Source organism: Peromyscus californicus, unplaced genomic scaffold, assembly GCF_007827085.1.
Source record: "Peromyscus californicus insignis strain IS unplaced genomic scaffold, ASM782708v3 Scaffold_7__1_contigs__length_154581171, whole genome shotgun sequence".
NCBI classification, from domain to species: domain Eukaryota; kingdom Metazoa; phylum Chordata; class Mammalia; order Rodentia; family Cricetidae; genus Peromyscus; species Peromyscus californicus.
Genome location: NW_026294595.1, coordinates 76,585,403 through 76,611,788, shown reverse-complemented (window position 1 = coordinate 76,611,788; position 26,386 = coordinate 76,585,403). Strand labels below are relative to the sequence as shown.

The 26,386-nt window shown below is 48.7% G+C and overlaps 1 protein-coding gene across 12 annotated transcripts in view; it reads left to right on the top strand.

The window, feature by feature from the left end:
• The window catches only part of Prr5l (proline rich 5 like), a 190,133-nt gene extending 168,386 nt beyond the window's left edge, over positions 1-21,747 (top strand). For all 12 annotated transcript variants that reach the window (XM_052726439.1, XM_052726431.1, XM_052726430.1 and 9 more), the window contains 3 exons: positions 2,210-2,350; positions 8,224-8,350; positions 19,540-21,747. In XM_052726439.1, coding sequence (XP_052582399.1) covers positions 2,210-2,350; positions 8,224-8,350; positions 19,540-19,940 — 669 coding nt within the window. In that variant the 3' untranslated portion in view covers positions 19,941-21,747. The remainder of the gene's footprint in view (positions 1-2,209; positions 2,351-8,223; positions 8,351-19,539) is intronic.
• The last annotated feature ends 4,639 nt before the right edge of the window (positions 21,748-26,386 follow it).

The following is a 26,386-nucleotide window of genomic DNA, read 5'->3' as shown; positions in this document are numbered from 1 at the left end:
TCTGTTACCTAATGATTTAAAAGTGAAATCCAAAACAAAATGACAAAGTACCAGGAGTCATCCCTATGGCTGGCAAGTGGAAGGCCCCAGTGCCTGGGAGGCCTTGAGGGGCTTCCAGTTATGCAGAGTAGTTCTGCAGTTGCTGGTCGGGGAGGGGAGTTCTGGACTTGCCTTCCTGTTCCTTGCTGTCTCCTCTTTCCTCCAGACTGACATTCAGACTAGTTTCTAAAAGTGTACTTGCCCTTGCCTGCCTTTTTCCCTTTCTCTGTCTTGCATGACTTACTTATATCAAGCAGTTCTACTACAGATACCACAGAGGGTGCGTGAACGAAAGTTGAACAGCTCCCATCCTCCCCCAGCATCCTCTGTCATCAACTAGCCTGGCATAAACAGAGTAATGAAGGCTAGTGTTGGGTCATGCGTCCTAGCCATCTAGCTACCAAGCGTGGGTAATCCCAGCTTCTCAACTTTTTAGGTAGTGAAAGAATAAGAGTGTATGTATGTGAGGGACGCAGTAAAGAAACCACCGAGATGTCTACTCTGTGGTTAGGGGGAAGGTTTTTATTGTGGATAAGAGAGAGAGAACATCCAGAGGCATCTGGAAGAGTCCAGAGCCGAGAGAAAAAGAATCAGCGGACTGGACATGAGCTAGGGAAGTGGGGAGGGGGGGGGAGTGGGGAAGAGAACAGCAGAGAAAGGGCGATTGCAACAAGGAAACACCTTGCCATTATAAAGGGATCTGGAATAGCCTGGGAGCTAGCACAGTGCAGGAGGAGTTAGGGGAGTGAGAAGGGCCAGAACTCTAGTGTGGGGGCCTTGAGATGTATAACAAGTACTTGTGAATAAGGACTGAAGGAGCCTGGAGGCCTGCATGGGCTTTGATATGGAACCACTTCTGGTATATGTCAGTGGAGAGCCATATGTCCCCTCTGCCAGAGGCTAGGGAAATGACTCCTTTTGATGGGTGGAAACCCATTCCACAAGTTGCTAGGGAATGCTGGGTTTTATCTAACAGTCAGAAATCCTCTAGTCCAGCTTGAGCTAAGCCAAGAATGTCATTTCTAGACATATGTACTGCCTGAGACCTAACAAAGACCAAGTAAAAGAACCTTTCATTTATAATTTGTAATCATTTTAATGCTATAGAAAGAAAAAAAAAACTTGAGGTATACATTGCAACATCTCAGATGACTTTGAGGGGACCATTGAGGATTGCTGGAGTCAGATTACTAGAAGGTTACTAATACCATGGACAGACAGAGAACAGCGTGGCGGGGCCTCTAAGGAGAGTCCAGGCCCCGGCTCCACAGACAGACAGCATACAGCAAGCTCTGAAGAGGCCTCAGCTGATTGGAGGATGCCCACCTGTGTGGAGAGAGCCGCTGGTTTGTCCTGTCTGCCGGTTCCTGTGCTGATCTCACTTTGAAGTGCCATCATAGGCACAGGGAAGAGTCATAATCAGGACAGTGGGGGTTTGTCAAGTTTATCCCTCCCCGCGACACATACATGCAAATAAATCTTCAAAAATGTAAAAACGCCTCTCCAAGTCCCAGGGTTCCAGCAGATGAGTTTGAGAAGGACACACACAAACCACAGAGGTGGAGATGACATGCACTGTTTACATCTAAGTGCTTAGGGTCCTGCCTAGCACACAGAGTCCGGCAAATGCAAACCCTCGTGACTCTTGGTATTTTTAATCTCCTGCCTATTACTCCAATAGCTGAAGTAGTGACACTTTTTCTACTTGCAAATCACTTTCCCTTAGTTACTTGTGATTATGTAAGAGTCTCACATCTTATGTAACCACGTAAGGGCTGATGTTGCCTGACCTGTGATGAGCACTTACATATTTAGCAGATGAAATTGAGAAAGCAGCCTTGAAGTGGGGGGGCGGGGGAGAGTCGTAATCTGTTCTGTCTCTTTCTTCCTCCTTCCCCCCTCTCTCCCCTTGCCAACCACTGGAGTCTCCTGACAGCATGGCCCCTATAATATGTGTCTTGTATCATCGTTGGGTTATCAAAAACACGCTGATCCATACCTTGTCTTAATGCCAGAGGAAACACGACCTGGGTCTTCTGGGACAGCCCACAGGCTTTGCACATGCCTGTCCAGTCCATCCTGTGTGCAAACACTTCCCCTGAGCTACTTGAGGCTGGTGGGGATCCAGCAAGCACTCACCTCTCACCACATCACCTGTCTTCTTCCCTAGGGACAGGAGCTGACCATCCGCCAGATCTCCCTGCTGGGCTTCCGGGACCTGGTCCTGCTGAAGGTGAAGCTGGGTGACTTGCTGCTGTTGGCACAGTCCAAGCTGCCCTCATCCGTTATACAAATGCTGCTCATTCTGCAGGTGAGCGCTGGGGGAGGCCTGCTCCTCATGCCAGCCAGGAGTGAAATAATCCAGCCCTGATGGAGGTGGGGAGGAGGTCTAACAACAGAGCCGGGTAGCTGAGCTGTGCGTCCTTCTTGTCCGTATGTGTTTCTTGGTTCACTGGCTCATGTATTTGCTGTACACCCATCAGGCCCCCAGTGCTGTACTCAGTGCTGGCATTGGAATAAGTGGGGGAAGACCTGGAACCTGATTTACTGGGTGCTGTGGCCTTCTCAGTCCCTGTGAGGGTGGGATTTGGGTGCTTGCATTCCCTCTGTTCTGAATGCTCTGTGGTCTGGGACAGTCAAGGCATATCCTAAACATTTCCCTCATGCTTCTGACCTCAGCACCCACCCAGCCCAGAGTTTTGAGCACACAAGTAGGCTTTCATTGTGGTGCCAGCTAGTGAGGAGTAGACATCCTTCTGTACTCTTCAACCATGTCTAGAAGCCAAGGAGTGCAAATAATAACAAAGTATCTACCATAGTAGTCAAGATAGACCTAGAACTCCTAGATGGGTATCATGGCAAAGCAAGACCATATCAGGTCTCAGAGCCACCAGCTCTGGTCACTTTCTGGTCTCTTTTTGGATGGTTCTTCCTTATTTTTTGTGATGCTGTCTCTTGTGGCCTTGCCTGGTTGCTGCTAGACTTGGTCTTTCGATGTTGGTGGAATTATTTGGATCCGATTACATGTGACGCGCCATGGTGTTTGTTTCCAGCGAGACACTACCCAGATGGCTCCAGGCTGTCTTCTCATCCCGATCCTAAATCTGCAACAGGAAGATGAGCTAACACTTCCCAGGCTCTGGTTGTTGGCCAGGTGCAGGCACCAGGACTATAAATGTACTGTTTTCTTAAACAATCCAAACAACCATTTTATGAGGTCAGCGTTGTTGTTATTCCCATGCTCCAGATGAGGAAACAGTAACAGGACACTTCTGCACTTGAGTGAAATCCCTCAGCTGGGAAGAAGTGCTAAGATTCTAATACTCAGAACATTCTGCTCCCTTCTTGGGGCAACGGATCTGATCGGTGCATGTTGGGTTTGGGGATCCCTTTTGCCCAATCAGCTGTGACATTGAGTGAGGTCAGGTAGAACCCACCTGCCCTGGGGAGCCCACATTCCCCATGGATGGCTGTGCAGTTCTCAGGTTCCAGTCTCCACCAGGCTCTTGATGACTGGAGGAATGCCACCAGCCCCACCTCCCCCAGCTACTGTGCTTTTGGTTATCTTGGGGCCGTCTTTCTGCATATTCCCCTTTCCTGTAATTAGAAAAGAGGAAGGGTCATCTTAGAGATGACGGTGGCTGTCAGTCTAGGTCCGGCCTTTTTGTAGGAGGGAAGAAAGGGATAGGCATGGAAAAGTGTCTGCAGCTTGCATCTGAAGTACTGAACACAGAGCTTAGCTCCCACATATGGAGTGTAGAAAAGGAGCCCCTGAGGATTCTGGGAGTGGGGTTAGGAAGTCGGGCTCCACTTTCTGTTTTTGTGTATAACCCTTCAGGGAGGCATCCAGCGTTAGTTACTTCCCCTTTTGCTGTGACAAAATACCTGAGAAAAACAACTTAAAAGAGGAAGGGTCATTTAGGTTTCCAGTCATCACCGCACAGAAGCCATGGCAACAGGAAGGTGCGGCAGCTGTCCACACCGTATCTTGTATCTGTATCAGCAAACAGAGAGGGATGGATGTTGGTACTCAGCTGGGTTCCTCTTTCCATGCAGCCTGAGACTCCAGTCCAGGGAATGGTGCTATCCATGTGTAGGGTGGGTCTTCCCACCTCTATAACCTAACCTAGATAAGCCCTCACGGACAGGCAGGCATGCTCCCCAGGGGTGGGGGTTTCCATTCTGACAGTGATGTTAACTACTACACATCCCTTTCTGTTTGTGGATGTGGTTGCCCTCTGAGGATTTTTCCCCACTTGCAGGAGGACCTGTTTTTATTCATGAAAGCCTTTTGAGGTTCTGGGTCCTGTGTAGAACAACCTGATGACACATGTCACCACCCCTTAAAGCCCCTGAAGATGCCCCAGAAGTTCCCTACTCTGCCCTGTCCAACTTACCCACCATGCTGTGTACCTGCAACTTTTTCCGTCTGATCTTAGGAAATCTGCTCAAGATGGTCCCTGGACCTTCAGCCCCTTCCACCTTTCCATCAGGTATTGGAAGCTGGCTTACCTGGTGCTCTGGCTTTCTTGGTCCCTGCGGGGCTGGGATCTTGGTACTCACTTTCTCTCTGCTCTAAACACTGTTGTCTGGAACAGTCAAAGCAAAATCTTAAGCTTCTTCCTCACGCTTGTACCCTCAGCACGCAGCCCAGTCTTGATCATAAAAGTAGGTGTTCAGAAAGGGATGGAGCCAACTAGTAAGATTTTACTGAAGAGGACCCAAGTCCATGGCCTTTGAGGACCATGGTGGCTTCTTCTTATAAAAGAGTGAAGCTAGAGAAGCTCCATGGCTATATTGAAGTTCTGGAAAATTGGGCAAGGAAACAGTCTCTGCTGTGGGTCTCCTTGGTTTTCCCTCGTCAAGGTGGTGGACGATCAGAGACGTTAGCTAACTAACAGGAGTACAGACTGACCCCTGGGAGCTGGACCAGTCAGCCATTCCTCATTCACTCGCTCTGTCCTCTTAGCCTTCCTTCCTGTCTGCTCCTAGGTACTGGAAACACCCTAAGAACTTGTAAGATGGTCACACTCCAGGGTGGGGCACTTGGCATCTTTTCCCTCTGCACCTCCCGGGACTAGATCTCCTGGACCCTTCCTCCCTTGGATCTCACAGACCTGAGGCAGGGGGATGACAGCAGTCAATGTAGGTCTTTCCTCGGTCCAAATCTATTTTCTGGGGCCTGAGGGGCAGCAGCTTGGGAGTCAGAATAGAATGTTCAGGGAATCCACTCTGGAGCCACGCCTGCTACAGGGAATGTACTGTCAATTGTCTGTTCTTTTCTAGGCCCTTACTCTCCACAGGACATGAGACCTGGGAATGATTTTCCCAAAATAACCTGACTCTGATACAAAGAAAAAGAGCCTTTCTCAGACTTCCGCTCTCTCTTTCCACCAGCCTTCCAAACATTCTTGAGCCAATCCCTCCCTTATAGGAAGATACAAAGGCATCTCCTGCTATAGGTAGAGAGCTCCTGTTCTCAAGGGGTCCCCCCCCAGATGATGAGGGAGGCCTTCTGTCAGTATGGGGCCCTCCCCAAGAGGCAAGATGTGTGACATTGTACTTGGAGGGCCCTGTAGCTAGTTAATAGTCTCCCATCTCCCACTCAACATTCTTAATAATTTTTGACTGTAGGGCTCAGCATCTTGTTTCATACTGGGCCGTGAAAAGTTGTCATTTATGGGCTGTGTTTTGCTAAGTGGGCTAGCGGTGGGGCAGAAGGCTGAGGATGCCCTCACGGGCCGTGTCCTTGGGAGAGCTACCCAGCTCCAAGCTGGGTTATCATCCATTTGCCTCCTGCCTTTTGCCACTTCTGTTTCCTGTCATTTCTCTTCTGGGGGAAAAGCTAGAGAAGAAGTTGATGAGGACTAGCAAGAGAATAAAAATAAAAGAAGAAGAAAGCCTTTATTAGACTTTGAGACCTAATAAAGGTGGTTTATGGCTTGGAATGCTCTGCCCTGAGGTCTGGTTTGATTCCTGCCCCCCTTTTTTCCTACTGCCTTGAGTACCCCCCTCTGGTTTGGGCAGGCCTTCCTAAGTAAAGCAGCTTATTTTCTTATCCTTTTCATTTCCAACGCTAAGCATTCTCATGCTTGAGCTCAAGGGGAGTGGAGAGCAGTGTGTGGCGATTCGCCATGCCTATTCCCACGGCCACAGTCAAGTTCATCCCAGTGAATAGTCACTTACTCTGCATTTGTCTCTTCCCTCCCTTTCTAGTCCCAGACTGCAAACTCTGCATACACCTGTAGCTTCTTCTTAGGTTTTTTGTTTCCTTAAACCACCCAACACCCAAGCATCTGCATCTCATTTGATATAGCTGAGGAGGACCAAGGGAGAGCCTGTTTCCTAGGAACCACATCTCATCCATTCAATCCCTAATCTGCAGGAGCAGGCCCAGCCTGCTTCACTCCACAGACAACTTGGGGGCCATGGTGAGCTTTGTGTTGTTTTTAAGGAAAACCATTCAGGGTCTGTTTTGGAGAATTTGAGGAGATAATCTTTCTGGCTATAGAGACCCCTGGAGCCTCCTTAGGCCCTTGTCCCTTTCCTGGTGGTCTTTGCCACCCCTCATCAGGAGAGCACATTTTCACACCCTTTCCAGTGAGAAACAGTTCACAAGGAGCATGCTGGTTTTTTTTTTTAAGTGTAACTGTTACTTTATTTATTGTTATTATTATTTATTTGGTTTTTCTTTTTTTTAAAGGCTACATACTGTATTATTCCACTGATATGCAATAATATCCAGAATACACACATCTTTTCTTACTTATTTTATGTATATGAGTGCCCTATTGAAGTTTTGCCTGAAGAGGGCATCAGATCCCACTATATGATGGTTGTGAGCCACCATGTGGTTGCTGGGCATTGAACCCGGGTCCTCTGGAAGAGCAGCCAGTGCTCTTAACCACTGAGCCATCTCTCCAGCTCTAACTGCTGGTTTTCTAGGAAGCAGGTTTTTGCCAGCCCCTTTCCCGTTTTGGCTGCCATGCGTTTATTTTGGTTTGCTTTTACCCAAGGCTTAGTGTGAGGGCTCCGGCCCTGCTGGACTGCTGAAATCAGACTGAGAACCACTCTTCCTCTGTCCTGTCCTGGACTTTTCAGTGCTCTTCCTCCATTTTCTAACCTGGTAACAAGTGACAGTCACATGGGCTCAGAGCCCGGTAGCTTGGGTTCCAGTCTAGGGGGCTTTTTTTGTTGTTATTGTTCTTTATTCTTATCATTTGTTGGCTGTGTTATACTAGGCAAGTTTCTTAAGCCTCCTCCTGGTCTTTATTTCTGGTCATTGGAAGGATTGTTCGAGACAGGGTTTCTTTGTGTAGCTTTGGTGGCTGCCCTGGATCTCACTCTGTAGATCAGGCTGGCCTCAAACTCACAGAGATGTGCCTGGTTCTGCTGGGATTAAAGGCATGTGCTACCACCGCCCGGCTCACATACAGTGCTTTTGTGAAGTGCCTGTGTGCTGTGGGAAAGCTCTCCACTCCTCTGTGGGTGGCATAATTGTTGGGCCTTGCCACCTGCCCCTTTAGAGCCAGAGTTAGGACTACGCTACATACACTGTCCTGGGAGAACCCAGATATTGTTCTTAGAAGGCCCAGGTTCTGGTTTGTTTTTTGAGACAGGGTTTCTCCATGCAGTAGCTCTGGCTGTCCTAGAACTTGCTCTGTAGATCAGGCTGGCCTTGGACTCAGAGATCCACTTGCCTCTTCGTTTCTGGTTTAATTAATCTCTCATCTTCCACTCAGCATCCTTATTGATTTTTCACCTCAGGGCCCTGCATCTCCATTTTGTCCTGGGTCAGGAAAAGCTGTCATTTGTGTTTTGCTAGGCAGCCTGGCAGAGGGGCTGAGGATTGGGGACTGCTGCCTCTGAAAGGGTCAGTGCAAGCTGCGTCCCCATGGCCTGTGGACCTGGGAGAGGCACCCAGCTCCAAGTCTTGCATTCATCCTCCCCCCCCCCCCCGCTCCTATTCCTCGTCTCCATTTCCTGTGCTCCTTCATTCTCATCCATTGACTTGGGACAGACGACCAGCGCTTCTGGCCGGTTTCCTTCATTCTAACCACCAGGAGCCTAACTGTGACCAACACTGCCTTGTACTCGGAGGAGGGCCACTGGCAGGCGCTGACAGGTGTCCACAGCTGCGACACTTCTGACTAACCTTTATCTGTCTTGGGTGTTTGTTTGTAGAGTGTTCATGAGCCCACAGGCCCAAGTGAGGGCTATCTGCAGCTGGAGGAGCTGGTGAAGCAGGTGGTGTCTCCCTTCCTTGGCATCAGTGGGGACCGCAGCTGCACAGGCCCCACGTACTCACTGGGTAAGAAAAACGTAGCTCTAAAGTCTAGAGGCTTGGGGATAATAATACCCACTACATGGTACTGAGCACCGATTGTCTGCCTAGCGCTTTGTGCCAGTGAAGGCCAGTGCAAATCTTGGTTTGTTAATTACAGATGTTCCTAGGCCATGTGGCAGCAACCCTGCCCCTCTACCAGTCTTTCTCAGAGACTGATCCCGGCCCCTGTAGTGGTTACCTGTCTTATCCATACCTTTGATCTTTGAATGTGCCTGGACATTAATTTTCTTGTATCCAATACCAGAAACTGTATTTCTTTTTTAAAAATATGCCAGCCTTAGTCTGGGTTACTATTGTTGTCATCAAACACCATGAACAAAAGCAACTTGGGCAGGAAAGGGTTTATTTCACCCACCATTCCACGGAACAGTTCATCATTCAAAGCAGTGAGGGCAGGAACTCAGGCAGGACAGGAACCCGGAGGCAGAAGCTGATGTAGAGACTATAAAGGGGTGCTTTTTATTGGCGTGCTCCCCGAGGCTTGCTCAGCCTTCCTTCTTATAGAACCCAGGACCACCACCAGCCTAGGGATGACACCACCCACAATGAGCTGGGCCTTCCCTCCAGCAATCACTAGTTAAGTAAATACCATACAGGCTTGCCTACAGCCAGATCTTAAGGAGTCATTTTCTTATTTGAGGTTGCCTCTTCTCAGATGACTTTAGCTTGTGTCAAATTGACATAAAACTAGCCAATACAACACTCTTCACTCATATGAGTGGACACCCACCCATTATATTTCTTCCCTTGACAGCAGCTCAGCATGTGAAGCTACCATGTCACTCTCACAGCCAGATCTTTCATCTGCTGTCCTCACTCTGTTTCCATAGGTACTGCAAGGTCTTTCACTACAAGGGATGGGGTTCCTGGATTTGGGGATAAATTCTCCTAGGGCCCCCCTTTTGGTGACCATAAAGCTACTACAGTACCAGGTTCTGTCCTAGTCTCTTTAAAGTATCTAGAGGGGAGTCAAATCTGGTCCTTCTCCCAGTGAGAGCACAGTCTTGATGGTCTCAGAAGAAATGGCTGATGATGTAGTACCATCTACTGTAGAATAGTTCCCAATAAAACCATGGTCTTAGCCGGGCGGTGGTGGCGCACGCCTTTAATCCCAGCACTCGGGAGGCAGAGCCAGGCGGATCTCTGTGAGTTCGAGGCCAGCCTGGGCTACCAAGTGAGTCCCAGGAAAGGCGCAAAGCTACTCAGAGAAACCCTGTCTCGAAAAACCAAAAAAAAAAAAAAAAAATTAAAAAAACAAACAAACAAACAAACAAAAAAAAAACCATGGTCTTGGTGGAAACAACCCTGTGAAAGGCTTGTGATAAAGACTCCGGTCACTGCCTGAGATGTAAGCACTTAACGTGCAGACACTCACTTGCTTATTTCCGTCTTCAGCGTCTGCAGTGGTGCCTGACATCTAGCCATGCAGCAATACAGCAGGTATTCGAGCATGATTGTTAGACCCATGCCGGCAGCTGTACTCCCAAGGCCGGGTGGCCGGCACCCACAGAAAGGTGCAGAGCAGGAAACATCACCTGGATGGGAATCTCTCGGCCCTCTTTCTGCTGTGATAGAGCTGTCGTTGAGCTTCAAAGCCAAGGAGGCAAGGAACAGTCTCCAGGGAGCTTGCTGCCCTTCCTGGGTCTCTTGGTGTAGCAGGCTGAGCCTTCTGCTGGCAGTTTTCCTGGCCCTGGTCCTGTCTCTCTGGGGGTACCAGCTTCACCTCATCCACAGACAGGAGGAGGCTGGCTCCAGTCAGCAGACCCCCAGGTCTTTCCACAGCCTCGATCTCTGCTCTCTTCCTCACCCCCTTGACATAAGATCAGAAAGCTATTGAAGGAAGACAACCTCCCACCCTCTGCCCTAAGCTGGATGCTATATTGCTGCAGTCTCCATGGACCCTACCTTCCTTATTACTGCCTGGGCTCATGTCATTTCAGGGATGGGGACCCAGGGAGATGTCAGGATGCCAGCAGGTTAGCTGACGTATGCCAAGAACTCTACCATAGTCAGGGCCTAACGCCAACAGAGAGGAAGAAAAATAACTTTTCTTCAACCCCCATAAGCTCTTAGTTGGAACAGATCCCTGTAACAGATTAACGAGAAAAACAAACAAGTGTATTAAAACATGTGTTCTCACATGCAGGAGAGAATCCAGGGAACAAGAACTTTTCAAACAGTTGGCTTTGAGTCCCTGTTTATGTAACAGCTTTAATAAAGAACAATAATTTTTGAGAACAGGGTCTTATGTAGCCCAGGCTGGCCTCAGCCTTACTATGTAGCCGAGGATGGCCTTGAACTTCTGATCCTCCAGCTTGGACCTGCTTCTCCATTGTCTTTACTTCACTAATCTTGCGTGTTTTAAAAATTACTTATTGTTTTATGTGTGTGGGCCTTGCCTGTGTGCGTGCACTTGTGTGTCTAGTGCCCAAAGAGGCCAGGAAAAGGCATTGACTCCCCTGGAGCTGGAGTTTTGGGAGGTTTTGAGCCACCATGTGCTGCTGGGAATTGAATCTGGGTTTACTTGAAGAGCAGTCAGTACACTTAACTGCTACTCCATCTCTTCAGCCCCCACTTCATGGTTTGAGGAGGCATATTCTGGTTTCCCAAGCCTGGAACAAAGGTAGATAGAAGAACTCTAAGAGGAGCTACCTCTGGCTCTCCAGCCCAGATAGGAATAATACATACTTTTGTCAGACGAGGCCTGAGACCTTATTCTTGTATGAAGGACAGTGTATTTTTTTTTTAAATTACATTTATTTTATTTATTTATGTGTGTGTATGTGTGTGCTTGCGTGCACGCATGCACTCATGCATGCACACACACACACATGTCCATCCATCCATGCCACAGCCCTAGTATGGAGGTCAGAGAACAGCTTGTGGGAGGCCATTTTCTCTTCCCATCATGTGGGTTCTGGAGTTCAAACTCAGGCTGCCAGGCTTGGTGACAGGCGCCTTTCCCTGCTGAGCTCTTCTGCCAGCCCGGTCCTTATTTTTGAAAGGGACTTTGTCTTAAAAGGGACAGAGAGGCCGGGCGGTGGTGGCGCACGCCTTTAATCCCAGCACTCGGGAGGCAGAGCCAGGCGGATCTCTGTGAGTTCGAGGCCAGCCTGGGCTACCAAGTGAGTTCCAGGAAAGGCGCAAAGCTACACAGAGAAACCCTGTCTCGAAAAACCAAAAAAAAAAAAAAAAAAAAAAAAAAAGGGACAGAGGGTGGCTATTATCCTACTGGAGCAATTTAAAAATTATGGTTATTCCAGTTAATAATCTCAGCAGATGTGTCGTCAGCCTCCCCTCCGGGCACCTTGTGTGCTGCTGCAGATGTGCTAGTGAGCAAAATGGGGTCTATTCCTGCCCACAGTCCAGTGAGGGCCAGGGTAAGGTGGAGACTCATCTGTGTATGGATGCTCTGACGGGGAAGCACAGGGACCACCCAGAAGGACACTGGGGAAGGCTCCCTGAAGAAAGTGAGGTCTGTTTGGGGAGGTGTAGGATGTGCAGGAGTTAGCTGGAAGACAATCCAGTCAGGAAGGACCACTGGGAGGGCCAGGGGGTCATGGGAGGGCCAGGGGGTGGTGGGAGGGCCAGAGGTTGGAGCACTTGAGGAACTGAAGGTGCTTCAGAGGTTCGGAGTCACTAGTGGCAAGAAATAGTGCTGGTCACCGGCCAAATAGTAGACACTGTGCTGGGCAAGCTGTGGAGTAGGGTCACCATTCCTGCGTTATAAGGGCTAAAGTCGCGGGGCCCTTTGAGTTAGGACCCCAAAGCTAAGATGTTTGAGCTTCTGCAGCTGCCCTTGACAACCCCCCACCCTCCATCTCAGTACTGTCAGCATTGAGGACATGAGTTCGTCGGGGCATAGTAGTATTGGTGACCCTGCCCTTCTATCCCTCAGTCCACGAGGTGTCCCAGGCCAGACATTTCATCGCAGACCTCTGCATGTTAGCAGCTGAGGTGACCTTCCCTACCCTTTGGGGACAGAGACCTCTATTGATGGTGAAAGCACCGTCCATTCAGTCTGGGTATTAAAGACAGTAATTGAGGGGTTGGAGAGAGGCTCAAAGGTTAAGAACACATATTGCTCTTGCAGAAGGCCCAAGGCCAGTTTCTAGAAGCCACCACAAGCCACTGTAGCTCTAGCTCCAGGGAGATTACAGCACCTCTGACCCCTGTGGGCCGTTCACTCAGGTGCACACCCACACATGGACACACATATATACACATAATTCTTTAAAAAATGGACAGTGAAAAAAATTTTAAGAGTCGCATCGGAGTCACGAGAGATCCTTTTATCTGGGGCAAGGCTGTGCCGTGGCTCCCGAGACCAGAGCAGGGTGTGATTTGTCAAGGCGGCTGGGACATCATCTGAAAAGCCACTCAGCCAGTGGCCGTGCTGCACACTCCTGTCCAGGCTGTTGGCAGGCGTGCATGGCCTGAGGAGGGTGGTGCTGCCGTTTCTCTTGGGGTCCCTGGGAAATACCCCAGCTTTGCAGGCCAGAACGGTACTTACCCTGTATCCCTGCCTTGTGCCCTGCATCTTCGACTCCAGAGATGCTGGGGCCATGACTTGCTGCACCTGGAGCTGTACCAGGACAGGGAGTCTTGTTTTGGAACAACAGATAAGTGATCTAATCCAAGGCCCCACATGGAGCGTGAGCGTGTGTGCGTGTGCGTGCATGTGGTGTGCAAACCCGCCCCTCTGAAGCCTCATTTTTTTTTTTTTTTTTTTTTTTTTGTTATTACCAGAGGACAATGGCGGTATCAGGTGAGGAAGGCAGCGTGAAACTAAAAGATCAGCAAACACACAGAGTGGAGGCCTGACCCAAGCGCTGCCTTTCACGTTACCCAAATTCCTGAGCTGCCTGAGGTTTCCTGAGCCTCTCAGGGCCCCTCCTCTGCCGCATACATTCGGAGGCTAGATTCCTCCCTCACAAAAGCCCGAGCCTCCCTCACCCTCCCTCCTTTGTATCCCTGGGGCCCCTCTGTAGCTTGCCCCTTAGCTGGACACTAGCTTCTCTGCATGACAAAGGCCGTCTGGGCCTTTCAGGTTGGGGACTAGAGCAGGAGCCCTCAATGGCTTTGGTAGGCAGGGGCATTCTGGGAGCCGAGAAGATCAAAGGCCTGTTGGGGAGCCAATCCCCCAATAAAGGACCTCCCCACACAGGCTTTGCCTCTCGAGGAGTCTGAAAGGAACTGTCATTGCTGGCTTTCACAGGGATGAAAGGCTGGCTCGGCTGGGGGCCTGTGAGCAGGGAATAAAGGCTCTGCCGGCCCTACCTTGTGGAAGTCAAGGAGGAAGGGGAAATGGCCTGAGAGCGGGTGCCAGCTGAGGTGGCAGACCAGCCTCTCCCTGCAGGAGTGCCCTCATCGCCAGGACAGCCCAGTCTTTAGGTCTCAGGTGTTCCTAGGAAGACAGTCACAGTCAGTCCCTCAGTGGGAGACCCCGTTCCCTTTCCGCTGGGGACATGGGACTGCCATCCCTGGTGCAAAGAAAAAGAGAAGAAGAAGAAGATAATGAGCCCAAGGGTAGGAAGCTCGCTGCCCATCAGGTCCCAGCCTTTGGTTTTCAGGCTTCCCACGGAGCCCGGTAGGGTTGGCTGATGGAGTCACCGTTCTGCTGACTTATCTGAGGATTAGCGCTGGTGACTGGCAGCTCACCATGGAAGCACTGTGTGCCAGGACACTTGGTGGTAAACCACGAGGCTCCTGTGGCCTTGGCTGTGCCAGCACCATCTCGGGAACCCAAACATTCTTCCAGAAAGCAGAGCCCTCTCTTGCAAGTCACTGCAGGGTCAGAGAGGAGGTCATGTGGGAAGAGTGGGGCCTTGGTGACCAGTAGGGTCAGGGATCCGCTGTGTGGTCTGGTGTTAGTTCCTACCTTCTGTGACCTGCATGGGGCTTGAACACCAGCTCTGACCTTCTGCTGGGAGAGAGCAGGAGGAAGAAACAGCGCTGAGGGCGGGGCCAAGCAGTGTTACGCCATGTTGTATTATGGGCTCCTTAGGGGCAGCTTGTCCCCCACTCTTCCTCCAGGTGTGAGGTCACCCACTAATCTTTCCCTGGACTCCAAACTGTTATTCATTAAGCGGCTCTGTTTACCGTGCGAGAAAAGCCACAACAAAACCCGCTATGAGAGTTTATTGAGGGAAGGGAATAGAAGGGTGCTTAGGCCTATGGAAAGATCATGCAGGAAGAAAAAGGGCAGAGGGATGAGGAGTGGGACTCGCTTTTATAGACCCCCCCACATGCGCATATGAGCTTACATAGCACGTGCATAGATTACGTGATCACTCTGCACGCAAATTACGTGATCATGCAGCACAAGGATAATGCAGGACGTAAGGCCCTGGGATGACTAAGCATCTTGCCAATGCATGTGTGGTCATGGGGGCGTGGCTAGGAATTCTAACACAGACACTTGTCGTGCTGTACTGTTATTAGACTGGGCAAGGCATGGGACACATTCTTCTTTGTACCCCAGGCTCTAGAGAGATCTGTGTGTCCCCAGTACGCACCTCAATCTGAAGTGCTCTCTCTTCAAGACCTCTCTTCAGGCAGTAAAGTGCTTGCCATGCAAGAGTAAGGACTCAAACCTAATCCCCCAGAATCCACATTGAAAAAGCTGAGCTTGGTGGTACACCTTTAAGCCCAGGTACAGGATCCCTGAGGCTTTTCTGGCCAGTTAGTCTAACTGAATTGGTGAGGCCCAGGTTCAGCGTGAGAGCCAGTCTCAAAAGAATAAGGTGGAGAAGTGATTGAGAGAGATGCAGATGGCAGCCTCTCGGCCTTCCTTTGTATGCATGTCCACACACGTGTACACATGTAACTAACACACACACACACACACACACACACACACACACACACACACACACCCCACATACAGGATTACCTGGGTTCCCAGGATACTCGTGTTATCTCTGCTCTGACATTTATCACATTGATATCAGGGAAACCAGGATCCCCTCTTGGGATTCTTGAGCTCATTAATAAAATAATTTTAAGAGAACGTTGAAGAACAATTTTATTGGAGCTGAAATGAAAAACTATTAGCCCCCCCCCCCCAAAAAAAAAAAGTCAGGCAGTGGTGACTTAAGCTTTTAATCCTAGCACTTGGGAGGCAGAGGCTGGTGGAGATCTGAGTTAGAGGTCAGCCTGGTCTACAAAGTGAGTTCTGGGATAGCCAGAGTTACACTAAGAAACCCTATCATGAAAAAAAAATCCAAAAATAAAAGGATTCAAAGTTGGTAGGGGGTGGAGGGTGAGTGGATCTGGCTTGACTTAGGGAGAGGAGTTGGAGGTGAATATGATCAAAACATCATGCATGGAATTTCAAAGAATGGAGAAAAATATTGAAAAGAAGAAGAAGAAGAAGAAGAAGAAGAAGAAGAAGAAGAAGAAGAAGAAGAAGAAGAAGAAGAAGAAGAAGAAGAAGAAGAAGAAGAAGAAGAATCCAGGACAGGCAAGCTGTAAATCTCAGCCTGGGGGAGGAAAATGGAGGAGGTCAGGGTGCGGCCATGCTGTTTCAGTTACTGGAATGGAGGTCCACACATGGCAGCAAGCAGCCACATGACAGGGCCTAGAGCATTAGAGAAAGAGCAAGGAAGCCTGTAGCAGCAGAAAACATACTTGTGTTCCAGTCAACATCTCAACATGAACAGGGTGGGGGCCAGGAAAAGTTATACCTTCTCAGAAAGATTGGCAGACCCAGCTGAGCTTCAGGCAGGGGCGGGGCTTCTGAGAAGGAAATAGAGCATCTCACCAAAGGGATGATAATGCTGCCTATCTCTTTAGCATGGCTCAAGTTGACCCTGCTTTGCTAGGGGTAATCCTGGCCAGGTCATAGACCTTGACCAACTAAAATAGTAAGTCTCTCAGCAGACCAGAGATGCTTTCCTCTTGACCAGAAGCTTTCCTGTAATGCCCCGTTATTGCTACTCAAACAACCTGACCTCTTTCTAGCTTGAGAAGGTCACAAGCAGGAGCTGTGCTGTGGGGCCCCAGACTTGAGTCTCTGTAAGTAATTGTGACTGCAGACTTCATGTTCATCTTCTGCCACATGCCGGGAGGAGGTGCTGTTGGGGAAGCATCTCCTGGGCACAGTACCCAGCACTTGTTGGGCACCCCGCACATAGCTGCAGCTGGACTTGGACCCCCAGCTTCTCTGCACAGTTAGTGCAGCATTTGGCAAAGTGTAGTTCTGGAAGTGTTTGCTGAAGGCTAAGGCAGCATGGTTCCCCGGACACACACTCTCTACCCACTCCCCTGCAAGACTGTCTCAGTCTCACTCTGGCTTCAATTCTCAGTTCTTTTCAGCTGCAGCCAAGTGGCCTTTTGTTAATTCACTGCCTGAAGAACCCTTCAACGACTTGCCTGCAGTGAAAAAATGGATGATGTCCAGAAAACCCTCAGAGACACCTTTTCTGGGCTCATTCCAGCAGGTTGAGGCCCGTGAAAAATCCTTCGGCTAGAGATGCAGTATGTCTCAGCGACGCACATGGAGTCTGCATTCCCTCAACTTCTCCTGTGGCCTCTCCAACCCTAGCCCCTGCTCCAACTCGGTCCTCTGCATGGATGGCCCGCCCTGGCGAATCTGTTCGTCTCAGGTTTTAGTCACATGTAACAACTCAACCTCATAGCAGTGGGGTACTTTCTTCCCCATCTAGAGGATCACCCAGCTCCTGGGAGTGTATGTGTTCACAGCTGAAACGAGAAAGCTCCCGTCTTCTCTTGGCTCTGCACACACCCCACCTTTGCAGATGGATACCTTGCCTTGGGAACAGAGAAGGACTTCTAGTACATGTCCTCTGAAGCTGTTGGGCCCAGCTTCTGCCAGGCTGATTGTGGGTTTTCCCTGCAGCCAGCCCACAGTGCGTGGTTGTAAAAGTAGTGTGAGAGATGAGTTGTTCCTAATGGCAGTGTTTCGAGGATGGTTCTTTAGCTGGGTCCTTGCTGCTGTGAAGTCTTTGGTGCTTCTGTTGAAGAAGTGTCCATTTTTATGATCATGAAAGTAGCCCATGGCTGTTCTCAGAAACATATAGAAGTGGCTGTCTCTGGGGGGACAAGTACTGTGCACAGATTCTTTTTTATTGTCCATTGGCACTCCATATTTAATTCCTTCTCCAAGACACCATCCTCTTGGTGAGCACCCATGGATGGGGTGGCCTTTCTTATTACCTGAGTTCAGAGGGTGCTGGCTCAAGTCACCCGAGTCCTGCTCCTCCACAGCCCATCCCGTGAGTTCCGTGGTATTAGTGACTGGTGTCCTGAGCCCATTGTCACCTTCCCCTTCATCACTGTGGGTCTCTCTCCTGTGAACCACCTCTTTTCTGTACTCTGATACTGGCATTCACTTTTCCCATGTGTCTCTGCACCCTCCCTGGCTTTTCTGGCAGTAGCCCACACCCTCTTCTGTCCTCTCTCGTGTGTGACACATAGCCTCTCCCGTGTGTCACAGAGACTTCCATCTGTCATCACAGGGCCCTCCTAGGACAGACACACTTAGCCAACCTGGATGGGCACAGCTTCATTGTTCCTATACGTCGAGTACCTGCAAGGCTGTGACCGTGAGGCTCATCCAGCGATTTGCTCAGGCTGTTCTCACCATTCAGGACCTTCTACCACTCTGTATGTCTCCAGTGTACATCCTTGGCCAGGTTTCTGATGGTCCTAGCCATTTTTCCCCACCTGTGAACCCCACTGACTTGTCCTTCCCTCAAGGTGCTTTGCCTGTAACATTTCTTGGTGGCTTTGTATGGGCAGCCAGGGAATGCAGGGTCCGGAGTGATGCCAAACTCATTGGAGCCCCAGTTTAACTGTGCTCTAGCTCTGTCACCTTGGGTAAATTCCTAGCTCTCTGATATTCAGTTTTCTTCTCTTTAAAGTAGACACTAACCATGTCTCCATATGCTATGATTTAGGTTCAGCTTTCTAGCAGGAGTCCAAAATGCATACTAAACATTTTTAATTTTTTTTTTTTTTTGTGGCTATGAGATTTGAACCTAGGTCATCATTCATGCTAGGTGAATGCTCTACCACTGAGCTACACCACCAGCCTTGTCTAAACTTTTTATTTTGAGACAGAGTCTCACTTGCTCAGATGGGCCTTGAACTTGCTCTGTAGCCCAGGCAGGCTTTTAACTTGAGATCCTCATGCCTCAGCTCCCTGAGCAGCTGGGATAACAGGCTTGTACCACAAAGCCTCATGCATATAAAGCTTCCGCGGTTTCTGGAACACAGTGCTGAAAAAGCAACAGTTGTAGACCCCAAGGTTGACATTGAGGGTCTTCCTGAGTACTCTCCACTTTATGCATGGCCACAGGGGCTCTCAATTGAACCCAGAGCTCACTGATACTGGTTAGTCCAGCTCCGTAGCTTGCTCTAGGGATCTCCTGTTTCTGCCTTCTGAGTGCAGCCACCATACCCACCTGGTATTTACACGGGTTCTGGGGATCTGAACTCTGGTCCTCACGCTTCTGCAGCAAGTGCTTTATCCACTAAGTTATCTCCGCAGCCCCTGGGCTTTTGTTTGTTTGTTTGGTTGGTTTTTGGTTTGAGTTTGTTCGTTTTGGTTTTTGAGAAAGGGTTCCTCACTGGCCTGGAACTTGCCAGATAGGCTAGGCTAGGCTGGCTGGCCAACCAGTACCGAGGAGCTGTCTGTCTCCACCTCCCCATCTCTGGACTTGGCAGCTCACTACATCTGGCCTTTTTGCTTGGATCAGACTCAGGTCCTCATACTTGCAAGGCAACCATTTTCCTGAGTCACCCCAGCCCTCCTGACCCTGCAGACGTCACCTTCTGAGCAGGGTTCTGAGCAGGGTTCTGAAGCCCTGGCTAATGTGTAAGTCTTCAGAGAAGAGGGTTTTTGTGGAATTAAAGGTCAATTCAGTGAGGCTCAGGCAGCACCTGGAAAGCGGGGCGTGTGTGTTTATTGTGGGGTTCTAGTTGACTGGATACAGGATCTGGTGTAAACAGGTAAAGCTGTGTGACATGCAGATGGTCCTGTCCTCCATTGTATTCAGCGGGGCCCCACCTAAAGCTGTTCCCAGAGGCTGAGCCTCTCCCTCCCTCTTCTTCCATCTGAGGAGAAGCTTTTGGTCACTCTGTTACCTTTCCCCAGTCACAGCCATTGTTGCCCTTTTCTCTTGCAGCCAGGAGGCATTCCAGGATCCGGCCCAAGGTGACTGTCCTCAACTATGCCTCTCTGATGACCTCAGTTGGACGGCCACTGAATGAGATGGTCCTGACTCCACTAACAGAGCAGGAAGGAGAGGCGTACCTGGAGAAGTGTGGCAGTGTTCGGCGGCACACAGTGGCCAATGCCCACTCGGACATCCAGCTGCTGGCCATGGCCACCATGATGCACTCAGGGTTAGGGGAGGAGGCTGACAGCGAGGACAAGCACCTGCTCCTGCCGCCCAGCTTCCCACCGCCACACCGCCAGTGCTCCAGTGAGCCCAGCATCCCCGATAGCCCTGATGAACTGGAACTAGAAGATGGAGCAAGTGGCAGCCAGGAGGACTCAGAGATGAACTGTGCTTCCCTCAGCTGAGCGGACCTCTCCAGGATTTCCGCATCCCTACTTTGTAGCCAGGATGAGGACTATGTGGATGTATCTCCTCCATGGATCACCAAGGGGCTCTTGCTTTGAGTGGCACTGCCTTGTTTCTTAGGGCACAAGCCAAGTCTCCATGCCCCCGGGAAACACCTGTAACCTCCCCCCCCCCACACACACACACACTGTGGTGTCTGTGGCTAGCTCCTCATGCCACTGTTCTCCTGACTTCCAGCCTCACCTGCTTCACCTGGATCCTCTTCTCTGGGCCCTTCCCATCCTATTGGACTGGCTGATGCTCCTAGTATATAATGCTCTGGCATTGCTGTCTCAGAAGCTGGCACCACACATGAGCATCTAGAATGTGCCAGCCCTTGCTGTTCCCCTAATGATCCATGAAGCAGAAGCCAAGGGGTAGAAGGAGTAGTAGAGGTTCTGTATAACATGGAAGTCAACTGTAGCCCATGCCGCACATGGTCCTGGGAATGTGTCCTTATCACTTACTTTAATTGCAGTGTCCTTGAAAGCATTATCCTACTCGTGGGTGAGGGTCCATCCTTACGTATGTCCAGATGTCATGTGCTGTCTACACAAAGGGCTTTAACCTAGCAGAATCTCTGTCTTGGACTCAGCCTCAGCATGTCGCTCTCAGGCTTCTTCCCAGTCTCCAGGAATGAGCTTTCTCCGTCACTGGTGCCTTACTCCTCTAGTTTCAGGAACGGGCTGACCACTTTCCTGCTGTGCCTAAGACAGCAACTGACCTAGTCTGTACCTGGATTTCACTTGAATTTGTAAAACGTGTATTGTTTAAAAAAAAAAAAAAAAACATGTTCATGAATATTTGCACATAAGACCTTGCACTGCTCATTTCCAGTGGAGTGTTTGCAGACTAAACGCAGTGGGCCCCTTCAGAAAGTGGTGAAATAGCTCAAAACAAAAGGCTGAGTAGCGGACAGGACTCACATACCTCAGAGCTCTGGGGGAGCTCTGGAATGACCTGTGTTCTAAGTGTCTTGGCTTCTAGGGAAGGCTATGCTGGAGCAAGAAGCCTGCCTCTTGAGTGGAGAAGTAGAGTGACTGGAATGTGTCTGGGCTTTTACATGGACAGAGAGACATGGGCATGTGGGCACGTTTTATTTGGAAGGACATTTATTCTCTGAGATTACAGAAGTACGCAGAAATGTCTGGGATTCCTGTCACATCTGTCTCATGATGCTATTTGAGGCAGCTTGCTTTGTTACTGTGCTCGGTCCTTATTAATGTTCTCTTCAGGTTGGGGAAGGGAACATTTTTGTCTATGTTGAATCTCTGGCTTCCTCTTTGTAGTTGTCTGTTGGTCTTGCTAATAGAAGCTCAGAAAAACATAGAAAGTTTCTCCTGATCCTGCTCTTGACATGTGCTGCCCTTTCAGGATCTGGTCAGTCTTTGGAAATTTTGTTGATGGAATCTCAATATATAACCCACCAATAGAAGAAGAGGCCATTCAGGCTCATCTAAGCCTTGATAGTGTCACCCTTGTGGGCAAAGATCTGAAATACGACCACAGCTGTGCTTTTGATGCATTCTACTTTAAAAATCTAATTTAAAAAAAAATGTTTTAATTTTGTCCTTCCAAGAGAAAATGACAAAAGAGAGATGTCTACCTGTCACAGAAATGTCTAAATGTTACACACTGTGCTCATGCACTTGCACACACACATGCACCCATCCATGTACACACAATGTGTGAACCCATATATGTGCATGCGCATGCGCACACACACACACACACACACACACACACACACACACACACACACACACACAAAGAGAAATGTTCAAATTCCTTTGAGAATTTTAAGCAGAACCTGATCTTTCTGTATGTGGTGTCTAAAGTCTACAAGTGGGGGCTGAAGAAATAGATGGCTTGGTGCTCAAGGATACTTTCTGCTCTTGCAGAAGACCAGAAGACATGGGTTCAATTCTCAGCATCCATATCAGGCAGCTCACAGTTCCAGGGGATGTGATGCCCTTTTCTGTCTTCTGAGGGCACCTGCATTCATGTGGTGTGCATACATACATGCACGTGCACGCATGCACGTACACACACATACACATACACACACACTAAAAAGAACTTTTAAAATAACCTCCATAAGTTAATTAATGTGTGTTAGTGGGCAGAACATTGCAGCTTATTTAACTTAACTGATGGCTAGGTCCTTGTTAGTACACCAAGCACTCACTTGAGATTATTTATTGATCCAGACAAAGGAATTAGTCATGTTTGGGCTTGCTTTTATCATTGATAAGATTAACAGTGCATGTTTTAAATATGCCTTTTTCTGTATCGTGGATGTCTCTGTCGTGGACGGCAGTTGTCAGGATAATACATGGACTCTGGTATAGAAAGTGTACAGGCTGTTGAACGTCATTGCTGCTGACTTTAAACAGTTTACAAGTTTCTCTTTGGACAGACCCACCTGGTGTTAGTACAGAAATATCCCAGACTGTACACATCAATATTTTATGGCATTTGTGGGCTTTGGCCATCAGATCTATTGCAAGAGTATCACCTGTAGCAGTTTTAACCAATGCCCGCCCCCACCTCCCCAGGCCAGGGAGATTCTTGGCTATCATCTATGCCAAGGGGTTCCCTAGGTTGTTTAGTGACAGAGTAACCCAGCTCTGGGCTCTGAGTGAATCACAAACTAAACTCCCTTTTTATTGTCTGTTCTCAAAATAGATACAATAAATGTCGCTTTGTTTATGCCACTGGTGCTGCGGTGCAGAGTGCTTCAGGTGTGTCTTGACTGAATTTGCAGGCACAGTAAAGCTGGCCACGGTACAGCCGGCCATGGGGCATTCTGCCCTCCAAACTCCCCGCACCGCCCTGTCCGACCCGCTCCATTGTCCTGTCACCTCCTCTCCAGAGCCGGGCCTTAGCCCTTGGTTTTGTTGGTCATCTGGACTAGGTAGGCAAGTTTTTCTGGAGAAGCATCTCATCTGTGGAAGGTAGAAAACACTAAAAAGCCCTTCAAGAGGTTTTCCTTCCCGAGTGTTTGACCTAGAGGGAATGCTTACTGTATTATATTTATTACGGGCTCCTTGCATATTCCTTTCTGGTTCTATTTGACAGAAGAAATTTATAATGGTTTACTCTCTGCATAAATACTTTTAGAAGGGCAGTATTAGTTTGAGGCCTCAGAAGGCTTAATAAAAGTGTTTGGAGAGGTGCTGTCTCAGCTGATTAATTATACTGTAGATGTACTGGTAGATGGTCATTGGACATTCTCCCTCAGTGGGGATGTAAGGCCCATAAGGCAGAGGAATGTGGATAGTCTCTGGAAGCTGCATAGGCAAGGAAACATCCCTGGGAGCTCCCCGAAAGGAACACAGCCCTGACACCTCGGTTCTAGTCCAGTGAGAACCATGTCAGACTTCTAAGTTACAGAACGATGGGATTAACACAGTGTGTTGACTTACAGTCACTGGTACGTCCGCGGCAGGATGGTCTACCACTGTGCACATCCATTTTCGTGGCAAGTCACACATTATACCTAGCGGAAGCTTCCACTCCATAAGCACTTTTCGTGGTGCTAGGAACACAGTGATGGAAACCTGACCGAGGTGCCTGCTTCCTCGGAGACTGGAGTGGCTGGAACCCAAGCCCCAAGGATAGTGTTGTAGCATCTTGCTCCAGGAGGCGCCCTGGCATGAGAGAAGGAAGAGCAGAGCAGCCAAGCCCGGAGCAATGAGGTGAGTGATGGTTTTATGGTTGCCAGAGAAGCTGAGGCTTGGCCGCTTCCAAGGGACATGAGCAAGAGCTGGGCAAGGAGAGTTCAGGGTCCTAGGCAGGGTGTTGAACACAGAATAGACTTGCTGGTTTCCCCCCTCTTCCATGCTATTTGCTTAAGTGTAGCTTTAAAACTGAATACTTAAAGCAGGGCGGTGGTAACACACGCCTTTAATCCCGGCACTTGGGAGGCAGAGTCAGGTGGACCTCTGTGAGTTCGAGGCCAGCCTGGGCTACAGAGCGAGATCCAGGACAGGCACCAAAACTACACAGAGAAACCCTGTCACAAAAAAACAGAAAAAAACAAAAAACCAAATAAAAACCCCAAAAAACAAAAACAAATAAGCAAAAAACCTGAATACTTAGTAAACATAACAGTTATGAATTTAACAAGTCATATTATTTGCCATTAGTGCCAATAAGCAAGTCAAACACCCTTTTAAGGATTTTACATTTGTATGACAGGTCTGATTATTACATTTATAAATCTAACAGATTTTAGCAAAAACTTGCGAGCAGCCTTTGGATAATGCTTAGTCCTATTTACGAGCTCAGCCCAGCACTTCACACACTTTCAAGTGAATGTACAGATTTAATCTACCTCCTTTAATTACCTCTGTTTTTTTGGCAGTAAGCAAAGGCATCCTATACCATGGAAGCTGATAACCTGAGCTTATGAGGAAAACTGGAAGTCTATTAAATGAGTTTATTCTACTCTATGTTAACTTGGATGCCACCATAAAAAAAAGTCATGAGTCTAAGTCAATTCCCAATTACATATTTTAAAGTGGGCTTATAAAACTGCCACTAGTGGGCTTTATCCTATTAAATATCTTGTGTGTCAAAAATACCTGCTATACACAAGTCCCTTCCTGACCCCAAAATACTAGTCTGTGCTATTGGTCTCCTCTTCAGAGTCTGAATCCCAGCCCTCAGGGCCCCTCTCCAGACTGTCCTGTGTTAGCAACTCCGGCTTGCCTCATTGTAGGGTAGGGGCTGATGCCTGTGGTGGCCACTTGTGCGAGGCCACCACGTTCCTTCTTGGCTGTTTGATTTTCTCAAAATTTTACATTGAACCCTGTGCTAAAATAACAGATATGTGGGTCAGAGAGATGGTTCAGCGGTTAAGTTTAAGCGTGCCTCCTTCCCTTCCAGAGGGTCTGTGTTTGGTTGCCAGAACCCATGCTAGGCAGCTTTCAGCAAACTGTAACCCAAGCTCCAGGGGATCTCACACCCTCTTCTGGCCTCTGTGGGCATCCATCCACATGGTACACACACACTCATATAGATAAATAAACACATTAATAAAATAACAGATGCAGCTTTTGTCCTCTTATTAGACCCTGACTGATGAACCAGGATTGAAGAATATATTCCCTAGAGAAGATCACAGTATTTCCAGGTAACCAAGGTTACTCACTTAGGTGTGGACAGAGCTGGAGACACTCAAGGGATTCTAATCACCCCACCTAAGGACCCTGCTATAATCTTGTGTAATCTTGGTGACTGCTCCTCAGCATTCTTGAGATACAGGTGAAGCACAGGTGACATCCATCTGTTCCCAAGAAAAAAATGGGTCCTATTTATGGCTCCTTAATCGGCAGTTTCATACTTTAGAAATATTCTTGTAGGCCTTGTTCCTGTAGAGTGCAACTGCCCAACTCTTCAGAATGCCTTTCTCACACATCACTCATTAGGTTGTTTTTTAATTTGTCTGGCTTCATGGGCTCAGTTTACTGATCTTTGAAATGAATTATAAGGCAATGGGAATACCTTCTTCAGCTGAGCAGTATTCTGATTAGAGCCTGAATTCCTAAATTCTTTCATATTCTCACGGCCATGTCACTCTGAACAAATCCAATCAGATACCAGCTAAATATCTTGGATAGCTCTGTTGTCTGTAACTTAATTCTATTTTCTGTAGACTGATGTAGGATCAAGTTTACTTGTCTGCCAAGAAAAATGTTTCCTACCTGCTTGAGCAATCTTGAGCCGGACTAAATAAATGGAATCAGCATAAGGCCTTTGGTTCTTCGAATGGGGGAAGGCTTGTGTCAGATTAATTTCTCTGCCAAATAATGGTAAAGCTAGTGGTGAAAAAAAAAAGTATAAAGCAAATGTTTGAAAGAATTGGCAATGTCTCAGTCCAGGTGGCATCTGAGAGGGTCTGGTTCCTGAGAGGATGCAAACATGTGAGACAAGCTCAACCTGGTCTCCCCCTCCAACAAAATTATGGAGTGACAGCAGACAGCAGCAGACTCTGGACTGAGATGAAAAGCTGTGGAGGAGTGGGAGCTTGAAGAGAAAGTGATAGAGATGGATGACTAAAATCCACAGATAAGGTCTCCCTCCCGTTAGGCTGATTCCTAAGCAGAGAATGTGTTATGGTTAATGTGCCAAGTGTCTCCCAAAGGCTGGATGTTGACTTGGTCACTAGCCTCTAGATCTGTTGAGAGACAGGGGACCACTGTCGGTCCTAGGCAGTGGGACCTAGCAGAAGGAAGTCAGATCGCTGAGGGTTATGCTCTTGAACGGGAAACTGGGACTCCAGTCTCTTCATCTTTCTTTTTGCTTCCAAGCTACCACTGAGTGAGAAATTTTGTTCCTGCCATGTATTTCCACTGTGTGATGTACTGCTCACCACAGCATCCAAAACAATAAAGCCAAG